The sequence below is a fragment of the Hippopotamus amphibius genome, chromosome 2 (genome assembly GCF_030028045.1).
Source record: "Hippopotamus amphibius kiboko isolate mHipAmp2 chromosome 2, mHipAmp2.hap2, whole genome shotgun sequence".
Taxonomy (NCBI): domain Eukaryota; kingdom Metazoa; phylum Chordata; class Mammalia; order Artiodactyla; family Hippopotamidae; genus Hippopotamus; species Hippopotamus amphibius.
This window is the reverse complement of record NC_080187.1, coordinates 188125064-188142632: the sequence shown is the minus strand read 5'-3', so window position 1 is coordinate 188142632 and position 17569 is coordinate 188125064. Positions and strand designations below refer to the sequence as shown.

General features: G+C 56.2%; 1 protein-coding gene across 7 annotated transcripts in view; it reads right to left on the bottom strand.

Annotated features, from left to right (window-relative positions):
* DUOX1 (dual oxidase 1) overlaps window positions 1-17569 on the bottom strand; it is a 38621-nt gene that overhangs the window by 3959 nt on the left and 17093 nt on the right. For 3 of the 7 annotated variants that reach the window (XM_057722002.1, XM_057722000.1, XM_057722004.1), the window contains 16 exons: window positions 16786-17011; window positions 16434-16527; window positions 15987-16162; window positions 14118-14187; window positions 13580-13711; window positions 12861-13039; window positions 12381-12611; window positions 11734-11833; window positions 11424-11473; window positions 9845-9972; window positions 5929-6082; window positions 5272-5504; window positions 4861-5019; window positions 3284-3439; window positions 3003-3131; window positions 1463-2245 (listed from right to left, as the gene is read on the bottom strand). In XM_057722002.1, coding sequence (XP_057577985.1) covers window positions 2123-2245; window positions 3003-3131; window positions 3284-3439; window positions 4861-5019; window positions 5272-5504; window positions 5929-6082; window positions 9845-9972; window positions 11424-11473; window positions 11734-11833; window positions 12381-12611; window positions 12861-13039; window positions 13580-13711; window positions 14118-14187; window positions 15987-16162; window positions 16434-16527; window positions 16786-17011 — 2340 coding nt within the window. In that variant the 3' untranslated portion in view covers window positions 1463-2122. Of the gene's footprint in view, window positions 1-1462; window positions 2246-3002; window positions 3132-3283; window positions 3440-4860; window positions 5020-5271; window positions 5505-5928; window positions 6083-9844; window positions 9973-11423; window positions 11474-11733; window positions 11834-12380; window positions 12612-12860; window positions 13040-13579; window positions 13712-14117; window positions 14188-15986; window positions 16163-16433; window positions 16528-16785; window positions 17012-17569 lie in introns of those variants that run through there. The other 4 variants (XM_057722001.1, XM_057722003.1, XM_057722005.1 and 1 more) reach the window with 4 other exon arrangements.

Here is a 17569-nt window from a genome sequence, read left to right as displayed (position 1 = left end):
TCTGGAGCAGACACAGGCGGCTGTGAAAAGCACTTTCGAAGCATCAAGTTCCTTCCTTTGACGAGATGTCAAAACATCCCCCGTTGCCCCCGCCCCGGCTGGGGGCACCCGAGCCGGCCGGCCGCGCGGCGCCCCCTCCTCGCCGCCCCGAGGAGCGCGGCTCCCCGAGAGCGCGTCTCATTTCCTGCCAACAGCCATTTGTCTGGGAGGAGGGGAGCCGCGGAGACAAAGAGGCAGCGCGCCAGGCGGGAGGGAGCGGGGCGGCCCTGCCACGCGGAAGCCGCGCGCGGCGGCGGCGGGAAAGCTGGCGCAGCCGGCCGCGTTTCCTTCCCAGAGGAAGCGGAGGCCTGCCGCGCCGCCCCCGGCGCCCGGCCCCCGGCCCCGGCCGAGGTGTCCACCCCGAGACCTGCAGCCGGCCGGCGCGGGCGTGGGTCTCGCTGGCGGCTGCGGCGCCTGGCGGGGCCGGCCTCGCGCGCCCCCTGCTGGCCGCGCCTTTACCCGGGAGCCGGAAGGCCTGCGGCTCTGGCGGCCCCCCAGCCCGCGCCCGCAGCCGGAGCCCGCCGAGGCCTGGGGCGCAGTCCCGGGGAAGACCACTGGGCCGCCGGGCGGAGCCGCTGCCAAACCACTCCCGGCCCGCCCTCCCGCTCCCGTGGGCCCGCTGAACAGAAACCCCGTGACGGGCTGAACTGACATCCTCGGGACGGCTGCCCCGGGAGGAGGGCAGCCTGAGAGCCTGCTCCAGGACCGAAACCTGCAACTCCCAAGCGTGGTGTGAAGCCGGGGAACCTGGATTTTCTAATCCAGTGGCTGGTTTATCGAAATCGAGGATATGTGATCCGACAAATGCCAGAATTCTGTGGGGACACTAGAAAGGATCCCTTGACGTTGACTCCTGCTTCAGAAATACCCGCATAGAGGTTGCCCTATCCTTGAGTAGACTTGGAGGGCATTCAGTTATTTTGCAGATGAAAAAACAGAGGCCCAAAGAGGTTAGGCGATGTGCTCTTCAGTCTCCTTACTGCCCTGTCGCTACATAGAAGACTCAGGTAGGCACAGGTGCTCACCCCTCCCATTGCTCAGAGAAGGACTGGGAGTAACAGGTCCTGGAGCAAGCCAGGTGAACTCTGGCTCCCTGTAGACACCAGCTGTGTCTTGCTATACCCGCCCCCCTCTTTGTGCCCAGCCCACCTTCAGAAGTCCCCACACCTCCCTCTGCCCCTCCTGATCAGGCCTCCGGAGCCCCACACTAGCTGCCCTGAGAGGCCTTCTGTCCGGAAAGGTGCCCTTGAGCAGGGAAAGGGGTCTCTAGCTGGGGCGCTTGGCCTTGGAGGGGTTCCCTTATTCAGTGGGTACTGGCAAGCTCAGAGAGAATGTCTCTGACCAGCCTTGGTGCGCTGGCTGCGTGACCGGCTTCCTCTGCCAGTACCTACTCCATCCTGGAGCAGAATAAAGAAACCCTAGGGGCAGAAAAGCGGTTTATTTATAAAAGAGACTATTAGAGCAGGAAGAGGAGAGAAGAGCTGGGGAGCACTAAGACATGTTGGGCCAGGTTCTGACAACAGTACATGTTTAAAAACCTGGAAGAAAAAATCAATTGTGCTGTTACAATGGGGTGCTGAGGGGGTTCCTGTAAATTGCTCTCTGTGGGTCTACTGTCTCTAAGGCATTTGCCAACCCTTCTGACAGTGGGGATCTCAGAGGAGGGGAAATTCGGGGGAAGGGGTTTTAGGATGCCAGCATCTGTGCTCCCACTTCATCCTTAGGCTCACAGCCCCCTGCACACACCCACACACCCACACACACACAATGTGTCTGCTGAAGTCTTTTGACTTTTTTTCTTATTTTGGAAGAAGAGGTGTCCCTTTGCCCCCAAGCAATAATAGCTCTCCTACCTCCCAACCTCTAGTGCCCACACAGTGCCTCTCATTTCTCCAGGCTGAGACATTCTGGGCCTGGGAGTTCCTGAACCCACATGGGGTGATTGACCGTGGCCACCTGGACCAAGGTTGGGAGGTGGGGATGGGAGATGGCTGAGGGAGCCAGAAACAGGAAATATAGATGTGAGGTGTGGGGCCAAACCTCTGCTCAGCTGGGCAGCGGGCAGAGCCCCTGGACAGGAGGCCTAGAAGTTCTCGTAATGGTGGGAGAAATGAGTCCCGTCCTGCCTGTTGATGAGCTGGCAGGCCTTTTCCACATTCTTGGTCATGCCAGGGGGGCCACAGCTAAACACCCCAATCTTCCGGACCTATTGGAGGAAGAAGTGAAGGCTAGCTCAGTGCTCAGAGGGAGGGCTAGCTCCGTGTTCATGTTAAAGACCAGCGAGAAAGGGAGGGAATACGGGGATATGTGTATAAAAACAGATGATTGAACTTGGTGTACCCCCCCCCCCAAAAAAAAAAAAAGACCAGCAAGAGCCCTTGGTGAGGACTCATTCCATGTTCCTGATGAAGGTTTACTTCATACCAGGCATGGTGAGGGCTGGCTCAGTGTCCATAAATCTGTCTCAATTTTGGTAGACTCGCTCTCCGTAGGTCCAGCCTTTACCATTTTCCAAGGCATTTGCTAGCTTCAAGTGCAAGAACAGTGTTTCTAATAGGGGCCGGGCGAATCAATGTCCAAGCTGAGGGATAGCTTAGTGTCTCACTGAGGGCTAGCCCAGTTGTTACGGGAGTGTGGCTAGCACAGTTTTCACGGTGAAGATTAGCTCAGTGTCCAGGCTGACAGCTGGACAGTATTCATGGTAAGGGTAGCTCTGAGTTTATGGTGAGGACCAGCTCAACCACCGAGCCCTTCCTTCTGGACAAGGCATCATGGCTTCAGAGGTGGCAAGTGCCTGCTGCCTGCTTCCTCCTTTTGCCCCTCAGGGTGACCCACACCTCTCCCTTTCCATTCCATCACCCCACCAGTCTCCCTGGGGGTGGGTTCTCCTTCCCTTATGGGACAGGTTTGGGAGCTTTGCTCAGACCCCAAACGATAAAGGTGAATACGGGGCGGGGACTGACCTGTGGGTGAACCTCCTGCAGGGAATTGAAGAAGGGCTCGAAGGGGGGTCGGCCAAAGTGGGTGACGGAGCGCAAGCCCGTGAACAGACTCCGGTTCAGCACCTTCTGGAAGTGCCGCTCACAGATGTACTGGGGGAGGGAGTAGAGGAGGAAGGTCACAGCCAGGCAGAGCCAGGGTCAGCTCCTAGTCCAGATGGTGGTCCGCCCAGCTGCCTTGGCCATCCTTACCCTGCCAGCCCACATACCCACTGAGCTGCCCTGCCTGGCCAGCCCTGACATACCAGCATGGTGGTCCTGAGGTCAAACTTCTCAGCCAGCTGGGTGATGTAGATGTGCACGGACACCAGGTCCTGGTGGTCATTCTCCTCCACCTCCCGGATGATGTCAGCCAGCCACTCAAACTGCCGCTGGGTCCGTGTCACCCAGATGAAGTAGATCTGGGGACACAGGGCTGGAGCTTGGGACCCAGCTCATCTCAGGCTCTCTACATCCCAGGAATCATCACAGCAATAGAACTCTTTTGGTCTCAAGCAGCTTGTGCCTCTCCCCAGACAGCCTGGGGAGGTGGAGTGTATGGGGCCACAGGGCCATGCTCTGAGGCGGGAGATGGAGTTGCCCCAGGGCACAGCGAAGTAGAAGTGAGTAATAGTCTGGGGCTGTGAGAAAGGACCCTATCAAGTGAGCTGAAGGTCTGATGGGGTGGGAAGCCAAGCCTGACCTTCCACTCCCTCCAGTGGGCCCTTCTCAGGCCGCTAGACTCCCAACCTACAGGCTGCCCAAAGGGAGATGGTCCTGTTAAGGGGTGTGTCACAGAACAGCCTTCAGGAAGACACAACTAGCTATCTGGAGTGGATGGGCACGGGCGCAAAGAGAGACCAGGGGAATGGAAGCTTCCCAGGAGGGCCCACCTCTAGCTTCTTATGCGGAAAAATGGGGCTGTGTGAGTTAAGAAGCAGAGATAAGGGCTTCCCTGGTGGTCCAGTGGTTAAGAATCTGCCTTCCAGTGCAGGGGATATGGGTTCAATCCCTGGTGGGGGAACTAAGATCCCACATGCCATGGGGCAGCTAAACCTGCGTGCCACAACTACTGAACCCGCACACTCTGGAGCCTGCGCGCCACAACTAGAGAGAGGCCCACAAGCTGCAACCAAGAACCTGCTCGCCGCATGGCACAACTAAGACCTGATGCAGCCAAATAAAGAAATAAATAAATCTTTAAAAAGGAGGAGGAGGAGGAAGAGAAGGAGAAGGAGAAGCAGCAGAGACAGAGCTGGCCCGGACAGAGGGGCAGGGGCACTCTCTGTCACCCTCTGAGTGCTAACGGCATACAGGCTGGGCCTCTGCCTGCTGCATTCCTGTGGTCCTGACTCACCTGCCAGGCCCAGAGAGACAGGCAGGGGCCTGGCACCAGGGCCAGGCTGAGGTGAAGGGGCCTGATGTGGAGGGGCCTGAGGCATGTGTTCTGGAGCCATCCTGGCCCACCAGCCTGGCCTTGCCGCCTCTCCTCCTCTTCCTCTCGAGAGTAGAACCCGTTTCACTTGTGCCCCACCCCAACTGTGCCCTTCCCTCTCCCAACCCGACAGTGCTTCCAGTGCTGGCTTCCTCTCCAACGCTGCCTGGAGGGACTCTCAGAAGCAGATCCTATGTGGGGCACCACGTAACTGAGGGAAGAGCCTGGAGGCATCAGCGAAACAACTCTGTGCTTTAGGGTCCAGGAATATCCCGACTCCCTTGGGGTCAGGCCAACTCAGCCTTGCCCAGACCAGGGAGGCCAAGGACAGAGGCAGGAGACAGGTACAGATGGACACAGTGATAGGAAGCAGGGGGCCAGGGGCTGGTGGGAGGAGGGGACACTCACCTTCTTACAGAACACTTGGCAGCTGACTGATGACTTAAAGACCAGGTCTTTGAGGATGGAGGCAAAGGGGGTGACCCCAATGCCTCCTCCCACCAGCACCGACACCTCAAACTTATGCCACTCCTGGTGGCCCTCTCCAAATGGTCCATCAAGGTACAGCTGCAGGGAAGGGAGAGTGGGTTTGTGTTAAGTTCAGCTACCACCATAGTTCTGAAGCCAGAAATGGGAGGCAGGGAAATGCAGGTAGGTTTATGGAGTCAGGGAGAATTGGGGGGCTTGTAGCATCATCTGGAAGAATCAGTCTCTGGATAGAGGAAAGGGAGGAACACAGTGGGGAGTCTGGTGCTGCAGGACCAAGGCCTGCTAAGGGGATGTGGGAGCACGTGATACGTCTGGCCTGGGTCTGGGCACCTTTGGATATTTGGCACAGCCGTCGCCCGTCGGGGGTGAGTAGATCTCCCTGAGGCGGGTGGTCCAGGGCCCCGCTGCCCGGATGTGCAGGCTAAGCGTGTCCTCGTGGGGTGCAGAAGTCAGTGTGAAGGGGTGGTACTCTGTGGTCCCCAGAGCCAGGCAGGCGATCCGCACCCACTGCCCTGACTTGTACTCAAAGCCTTGGGGCCGCTGGAACTCCAGGTGGGTCACTCCTGAGGAGGGGAGGTGGGTGGGAGGCTGCTGTCCTGAACCCAGCAACAATGTGGCCCCTGGAGAGTCCCCCAACCTGCAGCCTCGGCTCTGCTTTTGCAATATGACAGAGGAGGCCCCCCCCCCATCAGAAGTCACTCCTCCGCTCAGGCCACGTCTACCCTGAGGAGGGGCTGGGCAGTGCTAGGGCTGGTGGTCAGCAGGACAAAGGGCAGCCTGGCCTGGGCTCCTCCTCTCTCTGTTGTGAGAGAGGCTCAGGTCCTCTGGCAAAAAGCCTCTCTTACCAGCTCCCTCATCCCTACCACCTCGAGGCCCCTGCCAATTCCACTGGCCAGGCCAGGAGATGGCAAGGTCCAGGCTCTGTCCCTGCCGGTGGCAGCGTCCTCAGTGCCACCAGCCCTCCCCTGACAGCCTCTAGGCTGGTACCTGAAGGCAGCAGCTCTGCCTTTACCACGCTGATCTCCACCTTCTTCCGGCTCAGGCTCACCAGCTTGTCCCCAGCGTAGATAAGTGCTGGGACCAGGAAGAAGATGTGGAAACGGGGCAGCTGGATCAGAGCGAAGCTGCCGTGGATGATGAGCTGGATAGAGCAAAGAGTACAGCTGAGATCCAAGCCACACCCGCAACAGGGTCTGACCCCTGCATCCTTCCCCGACTAGCCCATCCAATTCTCACCTCACCAGGCGCCATGTTCTTTCCAAGCTCCAAAACTTAACCACTCCCAACCCATCCTCCAAAGCATCTATGTTCATAAGACTATTTGCATCTTCCTGACACCATCCTAGACCAAGCCACCTGCACTCATGCTGTAGCCTCCTAACTGGAATTCCACTGGGTTGCCCCACTGTGATCCTTTCTCTCCAAGACAGCCAGTGTGACTTTTTAAAGTTCGTTTTATCATGTCATTCCCAGCTCAAAAGGCCTGAGAGGATTTTCCATTGCACAAGGCCTTGTGACGTTCTGGCCTCTGCCTGCCAGCATTTCCCCCTCCCTGTTCTTCAAACACAGCAAGTCCTTTCTGCTTCAGGCCTTTGCACCTGCTGCTCCCTCTGCTGGGAATGCCTTTCCCCTAGGTCTTCCCATCCATCTCATTTTTCAAGTCTCAGCAGAAACGCCACCTCCTCAGGCCTTCCCCCTGTCCTCTCTATCCCACCTCCCTGTTAACTCCTTTCAGAGCATTGTCATGATACTTGTGTTCCTTCATCCATAGACAGGTTTACTGTTATTCTCCCCACTGGACTGGAGGAGTAGGGACCGTGCCCATCTCGTTTGCCACGACACTCTCAGCTCCAAGCAGTTTCTGCCTGGCACATGGCAGGTGCTCAATAATTATTGAGCCAATGGAAGCGGTCTCCCCAATTTAGCCTATCCCTTTGGAGACTAAGAACACCTAACCAGTCCTCCTTTTCCACGAAATAACCGCCAGGTATTGTCCGGCTCTGGTCCTCTCCCCAACAAGCTGGTCTAACACGGTGAGACACGACTTGCCGCATCCTCCCCACTTGCTTGCTCCCGAGGCTGGTCAGCCTGGCTCCCACCTCCACCTCCTCTCAGGACCTGCTCGCAGAAGGCCCACACGTGGCCACACCCCGAGGTCTCCCTTCAGGTCACACTGGCTCCCACCCTGGGCAGCCTGTGGCCCTAGTGACCACCCTGTGGCCCTAGTGACCACCCTCACCTCGCCACTTCTGCCACAGTGCTCTACTGGTTCCCCCTCTTCCCCTCTCTGGCTGTTTACTTTCTACCTCCGGCACTGGCTCTGCTCCTTCTCCCACCCCCAATCCTGTGTGTCGCCCAAGCCCGATTTCCTCACCCTCTGCTCTTCTCTTTCTGTGGTCTCCCATGTGGCATGGCGTGGCCTCTCAGCTGAGCCACAGCCCTTTAGCTACAGCTGTAGCCTGCACAGGTCCACCACCACCCACTGCCCTGTTGGCCATCCATAGCCAGGCCCGTCTCCTCTGTGCCCTGAATATTGTATCATTGTTCCCACCTCTGCACCAGTGCTCATGCCTTTCTTTTCTTTTTTTGGTGTGACCAGGGATTGAACCTGGCGCCTCAGCAATGAAAGAGCAGAGTCCTAACCACTAGACAGCCAGTAAAGTCCCTTATGTATCCTTCCACCTAGAATGCTCTTCAGTTTCCACTCTGCCCTATCAAACCTTAGCTTATCTCTCCTTAAGGCTTAGCCCAAGTTCCATCTTCTCCCCAAAGTCTTCCCTAACCAGCCTGGCCCAAATGAAACTCCCTTCAATGAGTTGCTGTCACTGACTTACTGGAACACACAGTTCAGCAATTAATCCTGTATTAGCTGTTCATTTTGATCATTTCACGTGCATGAAACTTATCTCTGCAGCAAATCCTCAGTTACTGAGGGCAGAGCTTAGAGTCTCCTCCTTCTCTGCTGGGCCTAGCACAGAGCAAGTATATACTACACCCTCAACAGGTAACTGTAAAAGTGAACTCTGGTTCCTCATTCAGCTCTCCATTCCTCCAGCTGAGTGTTCCCCAGTTCTCAAACCTTTCCCCACAGAGCTAACGCAAACCTCTTTGGGCTCTTCTCTGAATTGGCTCCAGTTTTCCCTCCTTCATTAGGGAGCCCACGCCCATCCCCAAGGCTTTCTGAGCATCCAGCCAGGCTGAGAACAATGTCGGGGTGACTTCATACTCCTCTGTTTATATACCTTGCTTGGTGTTAGCTCTACTTTAAACCACAAAGCTGCTGCAGAGTCCTGGTTGACTGAGGAGCCTGGGGGACAGCCTGCCAGCTCAGCTTCTGCTGCACTAGCTCCACCCTCTACAGCCTGGATCAGGAGCCTGGACACCCTTCCCCAGGGTCTGCTCCACACTGGGGTTGTTTACTTGTAACTTTTGTTTCTGCCTGAGGTCAAGCGGCCACACCTGAGATAAACAGGAAGGCAGCCGCTGCTTTGGCTCTGATCTCCCCCTAAATGAGATGCTCCCAAGCTTCCAGGGCTAGGACTTCCCAGCAGAGGGGCCTACACCTTGCTGAGCTGCTAACTTCCCTGTTGGATCCCCCAGTGATCCCCAGAACCCAGGGATAAATCAGAAACCAGTCTTGGTCTCAGGGAACCAGGCTGGCCACTCTTCTGGGCCTCCCATCTAGTTCAAAAAAGTTGTTCTATCACCAGGAACAAGCCATCATTTCCACCCCTAACAGAAACAGTAACCCAGATGCTAGGGCTCCACCCATTATCAGGAAGATGGGGAGGGAGGCATAAATTAGCCACAACTTCCAAAGAAACAAATGTCATCAATTCTGGGAAACATCCTAAGCCAAGGCGTGGTAGTCATCTTCAGAACCTCAGGCAAGATGCAAACAGACACTCCTACCTACCAGTGAAGACAGAACTGCACCTGGGAGGAGGCAGGGCAGACAACCAGTACCAGCCTGATCCAGGCAATGGTGACCATTCTCCCTTTGTCTCAGAACAAAGGAGACCCCTGTGCGCAGTTGTGCCTGGAGCCAGGTGACAGAGAGGGCAGCCATCTGGGCTCTGCACTTCTTGAATGCTGGCAGCCAAGCTATCATCAGTGGGGACATCAGAGCTTTGGGACTTGGTTTAACTTCTCAGCAAGGCCCTCAAGGTGCCCTTTGGGGAAATGCCTGCGTCTGTGAGAAAGGCAGGTCAAGCAGAGCCATGACACAGGGGCATAGATCAGAGTCATCTCTGGAAACAGCCAGCTTAAGCAGCCTAGGACAAACCCAGAGGAAGGAGAAAAGGGAACAGGAGAAAAGAAGGGTGGGAATGTGAAGGAAGGGAGACAGGAGCCCAGGTTAAGAAGGAGAGGGGAGAGGTAGAGTCTTAAAAATCCATTTTATCAACAGTCCAATGAAGACATTTTGAGCAAGTTCATTAATTTTACAGGTGGCACTTAGCTAGCTGGATGGGGTGGCTAACACCTCTGAAAACAGGATCAGAACAAAACTGGCAGAACCTATTTAGGGTAAGTTTCTCTTTAAAAAGGTGATGCTCCCTTGAGTGCAGACAGTCCACCCAGGAGCCCAAACCACCACCCAAAGTGAAGTAAGACTAGCTGGACAGAAATGATGTGAGGGTGTCTGGAAGGAATGTAGATCCGCCTGGTAAGGCTGCTACTGCAAAATCCATGCCAGGGAGTCTGTCTTCCAAGTGCTGCATATTGGGTCAGCCTACCTGAGAGCCCCATACTCTAATCTCCATCTTTTAAGAGAGGTACAGAGAAATGAAGAGGATACTTGAAATGACTAAGGGGATGGAGACCTGATGTCTCAGCTCTCACTGCCTCCCTAGGAACATCTGCCCAGACTCTGCTGGCCTGGTTCATAGCCAAAATCCCTCACCAGCACGTAGAGCAGGATGTAGAGGTGGTGTGTCAGCCAGAAGCCCCGGAAGCTGCAGCGGCGGAAGTGGCGGGAGGCGAAGACGTACATAATGGCGAGGACCAGGAGCAGCATGACCCCTGTTAGACCTGCAAAATGAACATGGGGTGAAGGGCAGAGGAGCAGGGCCTCACAGAAGGGGCTGTTCTGAGGCTGCCAGGGTCCCCTCTCCACTCCACAGCTCTAGGCAGGGGGCAGAAAGCCCAGCATCCTTCCTTCTTCCTCTCCCTGACACCCCTGATCACAGGTATGTTCCTTTCATTTCAACAGATCCTACTTGTCCTTCGCAGACCTCGTCATGACTGTTATTTTTCAAGCACCTGTGCCATTACTTATTTTATGTCTGTCACTTTCTTGACTCTCAGGTCCACAAGAACAGGGACTAGGCTAGGCTAGTTCACCACCCGAGTGCCTAGTGCAGGGCCTGGCACACCATGGGCCTTATGGAACATGTGCTGAATGAACGTATGTACAGGGCAGCTACTCTGAGCCCTCTGGGTGGAACTCTGAACACTGTAGGCCCTGCCCTCAGGGAGTTAAGGCTTGGTCAGCATTCCGGCAGCACTCGACCTGGCAGCCACAGCACAAAGCATGAGCACTGGCACTGCTAGGGAGTGAGCGGGACCACACTGTCACTGCTTATCACCAGAGCCCCCCTGGATCTGGCCCACACCTGGTGGGAGACCCCTCCTCTCTTAGGGGATCACAGGCTAGGGGTGCACAGGAGGGCAATACTGGAGCCATTGCAGAGAATGGCCCCTTAAGTGATCAAGGAGGAGAGAGGCAGAAGTGAGGAAGATTAGGAGTCCTGTAGTGTGGAAAAGTAGAGGTTAAGAAGGGATCTAGCCAAAGCCTGTAAAGTCCTGAATGGAGAGGAGGGCATAAACACGGCCTGATCCACTAAACCCCAGCGTGCAGGAGTTAGCAAGCACTCTCTGAAGTTCAAAGCAGATCGTTTTAGGATATAAAGAAAAATACAAAACAACATGCTGTGTTTCACAGAACGGAGTGTAGAAAACGTGTTACCCCAAGGAGGGAACAGACTGAAAATATAAATAGCTTCAAGAAGCATTTGAATAGATTCACAGCTAATAGCTCTAAATGGGTGATTATCGGGAGTTACGAATATGCCCCTAAACAGCTCTCGTCAAGACAGTCCACAGAATGGAGAGGGCGTGGGGGAGGGGGTGTCTGCCAGCCTCCACAAAGAGCCCGGTCCCTCCCCCAGGCAGCTGGGGCACAGCATTCCTCAACGTGGTTCTCAGGGCAGGTGGGTAGGTGTGTGTGTTGGGGATGGAGGGGTGTGCTCACATTCCTCAGGGGGAGGAGCTAGTTCAGAACTGGGGCAGGAGCCCAGCGAGACTCCTGAGAGAAGGCCTAGAACGCAGTCTCCTAGCGCCCAGGAGAGCATTCAAGGCCTGGCTCACTGCGAAGGCCATGAGGGCCGAGGAAGTGTGACCGGGCTGCTGAAGGCAGATGGAACCCAAACCTGGAACTCAGAACCAGGCCCAGAAATTCACAGAGCAGAGAGGGCACTCACCTGGCACGGTCTGGAAGAACCACCAGTAATACTTCTGGGGGAACTCAGACCTGTAGCGAAGGGAAAGCAAGGATGGATCCTGTGAGAAGATGTCTGGGGCCTTCAGAAAGGACCTACCAGGGGGAGGCTCCCCAAACCAGCCACCAGTCTCCTTCCTGCAACTTGGGATTGGGGGCTCAGGCTGGTCATTGCCTGTCCTATAACCTGGAGGGTGACAGACTCCTCTGAGCCAAGAGAATTTCTGCAGAGAATTCCACCCCTTCATCCCCCCACCTCCCCTTCCAGAACACTCACTCACTCACTCACTCACCCGTTGTCATGGAAGAGGCCGGGGAAGAGGCAGGAGAGGATGCTGAGTGGGCTGATGGAGAAGAGGTACACATTCACCACATGGCCTGCGCTGTGTAAGACTAAGGAAGAGCAGACAGGGTGGGGGTGAGCCTGGGGCCAGCCCACTGGGGGTGCTCAACCCATTCAGCCCAAGCTGGAGGACTCCAGCCAGCCAGAGTTGGGGGCCTGAAGAAGGACCCTAGGGATCTGGATTTCTGTTCTCTAATCAACCTCCTGTTCCTCCCCTGCCCCATATACACACCATCCATGAAAATAACCACATGGGTCTGAAATCATACCATTAGAAGTTCATTCCTTTGGTTTCTCTCACAGAATTATGCTTTAAAACATAAAAACGGGGAGAGCTCACACATTACGTGCGCTCATTCTGGAGTGTTAGCAACTTGTCAGCAGGAGGCTGATGAGGTGGCCTTGGGAACATGGGGCAGTGAGGGGCTCCTGGGCTTACTTCGGACCACTGCAGGGGCCACCATCATCCTATGAGAAGAACATCTAAGACACGCTCAAATTACGCGCAGGTGGAGAGGAGGGGGCTCTCAGAGGCGGGGAAGCCTGCAGGGGGGGCACGAGGACGTGGAGAGAATCCCGGGGACTCCCAGGCCCTGCCTGTTAGGACGATGGCAGTAGAGGCAATGAGGCGATGGAAGTCCACGGCGGCGTCGAAGGGCACGTAGCGGTTGAGGAAGGTCTCTCGCAGGAAGGTGATGAGGTTGCGGCACATGGTGAGCAGGATGTAGGAGAACATAAAGGAGATGCTGGCCGCCGTGCCCCGCGACAGGATGATGCCCACGCGGGTGGTGTCTGTGATGCCCTTGTGGTGAGCCGCAAAGGCGTAGTCTGCGGAGGGCCCCGGTGGGTGAGCTCAGCGCGAGTCATGGCATGGCCGGCGGCCACCACTGCCGGCAGCAAGCCTCCCGCAGTCTCCCGCAGTCTCCAAGCAAGCCGGCCCCGCGCGCCCCCGGAGGCCGCGCCCCCAGGGCTGTCACTCTCTGAAGCCCCGCCCCAGGCTGTCCGTCACTCACAGTAGGCCCCACCCCCAGGCCTGCGGCTCATTGGAAGCCCGGTCCTGCCACCGCCGTCACTCACAGTAGGCCCTCTCCAGGAAGAGGCCCCCCGCGATGGTGTAGAACACAGCCAGGCAGCCGATGTGGCGCCGGTAATTCTCCACGAAGCGCTTAAACTGCTGCACCGTCTGATGGCGACGGCTGCGTTGAAACTTCTCTCGGTGAGCCTCGGTGAACAGCAGGGGCTGGAACGACGTTACCCTGAGAGACAGGAAGTCTTCGCTGTAGGCTAAAGACCCGATGCTCACGTGGACCCGCTCTCCAGAAGGGGGAAAGGAGCGTCTAGTTTCTGAAGACAGGTAGGGTTCAGACTCCAAAGGCGCCTCAATACCACCCTCCTCAAGCCGGCTGTCAGTGCGGGGAAGACCTCCCAGGTGGTCACTCGGTCACCTCTCCCCTTCCAGTCTGTAGCTCTCAGCTCCCACCAGCTCCATTCTCACCCTTTACTGGCGGCTCAGAGGACACTTCCTCCAGGAGGCCTTCCTTACCTCCCAGGCAGAGGTGAGCACTTCCTTGCGCTCTGAAGCCCCTTGCTCTTACCACTGCTTTAACATTTATCAATGGGACATTGTAACTATCCCTGTACCAGACTATCTCATCAGACTGTGGCATGCTTGGGCGGGGACAATGCATCCTGCCTGCACCCCCGGTGCCAGCACAGTGCCCGGCACCAAGTAATCAATGTATACATGCTGAAGGGATGGATGAACTGCCTGGGCTAAAGGGGAGGAGTGGGCGTACTTCTTGCCAAACCTCCGTCGAACCTCCTGGGGAGGGTCTGTGTCAACAGGGCACTGCAGTCTCCATGGTGTCAGCTCCACCTCCATGTTGGCATTGCTCCGGGGACAGCGAGCACTCACTCTGGGAGAGGGACTAGGACAGGAATGCAGGAGATAGGATGGGACCTTGGCCACCTGAGCCACTTGGTCCTCTGCTGCCCCATGTCTGCCTCCAGACCTACTCTGTTAAGGAAGGGTCAGAGCTCTCAGCCAGGGAACAACAGGATTCCCACAGAGACCTAGCAAGACAAGGAGTCGGATCCTAGGCTGTCAATACAGTTGCGCTCTTCAAAAGGGCAGCAGATCCAGGCAGCAGGTGAGTGCGGAAATCCAGCAGGCTCTCTCCTCTCCCTTTCCTACAGGGCTTTCTCTGCCTTTTTCTAATTTGCATGAAGGCACTACTTGGGCTAGTGAGGGCCCTGATCCCAGTCATTCTGTGGACAGAAAAAGTACCTCCCTGACCCCAGCTCTCCCTCCAATATTCCCAGATGAGGGCTCACCAGAGCTTCTCCTGGCTGATGTATGAGGCTCGCCGGCAGAGGTCCTTGATGACTTCAGGCACCTCCACCCCTGCAACGCAGAGCCCCGCTAGCAAGAAGCTCAGGGCCTAGAGCCCAGGAGGACCTAGCTCAAATGCACAGCACCCACCCCATGTCCAGACACTGTAGAGCTAGACCCAGCCACGGGCGGGTAGGGAGACAGCTTGAAACAAAGTTGGCCAGGCAGGCTCCCCTGAGTGTGTGTCCATTTTCAGTCCCACACCTGGGACTGGTATCAGGCGTGTGGGATAGGGTTCTGGAACTGTATGCAACCTGCCTGCCACTCAGCCACAAAACCCTGCTAAAGACCCTCCAGCTTAAAAACTCCCAGGAGTTAAGTATAGAATCTAGGTAGTACATATATGAGAGATCACATTAAAATGCTTTCCACTTTTCTGTGTTTGAAAGTGCTCATAATAAAATGTTGGGGGTGGGAAGAACCCTCCCAGGAGCAGCCAGCACTGAGGGGCAGGGCAGGACTGCGCTGCAAATCCAGGTTCTCATAGGAGGCCTTGGAATCTCCAAGTTACTTTCAAGTGCAAAACCAGTCTTGAAGATTACCCTGGTCTATAGCCCAGAGGCCAAAAGTGATTAAAATGAATTTAATGAAATGAGTGTTTAAAACAAAGTATAGACGTCTATCCTCTCAAATCATTCAGCAAATGGCAAATGCGGCAAAATGGTAACAAATGGCAAATCTAGGTGACGGGTAAAAGGATGCTCCTTGTGCTATTCCTACACCTTTTCTGTAGGTTCAAAGTGTTTCAACGTGAAATATAGAGGAAACAACAAAGCACAACAACAATTAAAAGCAAAGCAAAATAGTACTCAATGCTAACTCTCTACTTAATCCTCACCCCCCGAGCCTGGTCCTCCCTTCCACTCCAGGGACTAGGTGTCCCCGGGACTCTGGCCTCGGCTCACTTCCAGGCACCTGTCCCTGCTTTGCCCTTGGGGCCCAGGTGCCTGCTGCCCTGGCTGCCTGGGAAACATGGAAAATCGCAGAATCAGGAGTGCTGGGTCCACACTCTACCTACTCTCCAGCCCCCTGGGCAGGGGAACCCCTGACCAGAGGCTCAGTTGTGTCTTGTACAACTCACCCCCCGCCTCCATCTGGGCTGCTCAGCCGCCGCAGATTCTCATAATCCTGGGAGGGGCTGGGTTTGGTCTCACCTGCCCCAGTGAGAATCCCAGGCTGGGAAGACACCACAACATCCCAGAGCAGGCCACAGGAGTCCCTCTGCCTGCTACCTGTCCCCTCCTCACCCTGACTCTAGCCCCCACCCACCTGAGTCAGACACAGGTGGGGCAGGAAATAGGGGGAGGGAGAAAAAGTGGGTCTCCATACACTCAGCAAACATTTAATGAACACTCGTCCGAGGGATAAAGTGGCAGACAAAACCAGAGCACCCCGAGACCACCAGACACCCCAGCCGGGGTGGGAATGGCTCAGGTAGGGCTGTAACGAGGAGACACTCTTCCTCCCTGACCTGGGCACCAGGCACTGGGGTCTTTGACAGGAAAGTAGAATTCCAGCCACCATCCCCCACCCCATCTTGACCCTGCCCACCCCGCCAGCAGGGCTGCACTATGACTTTTTTGGGTCATAGGCACTATTTGCCTTCTTGCATTAAAAAAGAATTATATTTGGCAATTATGTTGGTATAAAGAAGACTGACTGCATCCATTACATGTTTATCATTATTATTATATTAATTCTTTTCTTCTGACTTTAAAAGAAATGCAGACATCTCCGTGGACCCCTCAAAGTATGTGGGCCCGAGGCACGTGCCCCCTGTGCTGCAGTCAGCCGAGCCCAGCAGGCCCCACCTTTGACGCAGAGCTGCGTGAAGCGGAGCTCGCTGTCGTGGTCCCGCAGCATGAAGTGGAAGTCCTCCCATGTCAGCTCCTGCTTGTCCTGGAAGCCTGACTCCCGGAACATGGACTCCACCACCTCGGCCAGCTGGGCCTTGGACAGGCAGTTGTTGGAGATCTCGATGAAGGACCTGGGACCGAGGGGAGAGGAGCTATCAGGCCAACAAGCGGTCCGGGGCCTGGATGCAAGGGCCCGCTGGCCATCCCACCAGGCCTTCAGAGCAGAGCCTACATGGAAGGGCCCTGACTGACCACATCCCAAGCCCCCTCCTAGTTACAGCATATGGGCGAGGAGGACGAGGCCTGCTCTTCACCCTCCTGTTCCCTCCTTCATGTCCCACTTCTTCCCCTCCCCGCAGTCCCTACTCGGGCCCACTCTCCCAGCTGACCCACAGGACCCACCTCAGCATCCTGATGAACTCATCCTTGGAAATGAGGCCATTCCCATCGAAGTCGTACATGCGGAACATAAGGCGAGACTTCTCCTCAGGGGAGCCTGGGAGAAGGAGGACCCCATGAGAGCCCCAGCCCACCTGCCTAAACCCCGGGCTGGCCAGGAAGGGCCTCACACCAGAGTGACCCACTGCTGGGCGCAGCAGGGGGTCGCTCTGCTTCCTGACCCTTACCTGGGCACTCCCAGATATCTGCCATGGCTGGAGACCTGGCCCCAGTGCCTCCCCCTCTCCCACAGGTCAGCTGCACTCCAGCCCCTTCCATCTTCTCCTACGTGGACAATCACTCCCTCCTCCCCTACCTTTCATGAAGACCACCAGGATGTCCAGGAACTCCCGGAAGGACAGGTAGCCATTGCCGTCCTTGTCGGCCAGAGAAAACATGGACTCCACAAACATGTCCTGGGGCTTGAGGCCCAGGGCCTCAGCAAACTCGGCCCGGCTCAGCTCACATGTCAGGGCCTCCCGCACCTTCTGTGACGAGTCCAGGGGCAGGGTCCCTGCATCTGCCTGGTCGATGTCCAGCACCTGCACGCGGGCAGCAGCAGAGGGGGAGAGAGAGAAAGACAAGGCCTCCTTGACTGGAAGTCCAGTGGAGGCTTTTGGTGCCAGCACCCCCTCCCCTAAGCACTACCCCATTAGCCCTGTGGGTGATCCCTGGGGCCATCTGTTCTACAGAGCCCTGGGCCCTCTGCTTTAGCTGATTGGACCAGGGATGCACACTTGACCCAAGCAGAAATTGGGACTGAGGTCCTAGGACTATCTAAGCACTCTTTTTGTGTTTTTATTTTTGGCTGCACCGCATGGCATGTGGAATCTTAGTTCCCCCACCAGGGGATAGAACCCACGCCCCCTGCATTGAAAGCCACGGAGTCTTAACAGCTGGACCACCAGGGAAGTCCCGTTCCCAGGACTGTCTTGACTTGGGCACAAGAAAACAACCACGCTGTTCCTTCACGTGCTCAGAGACAGAAGGAAGCAGGGGCGCAGAGATAACGGAGGCAGTCTGAGACTGGAGTGGCCTTGTTTGCTGACAGCTTTCCCTTTCCTGGTCCCTTCCAGGCCAGGTCACAGTCATCCCTTTGG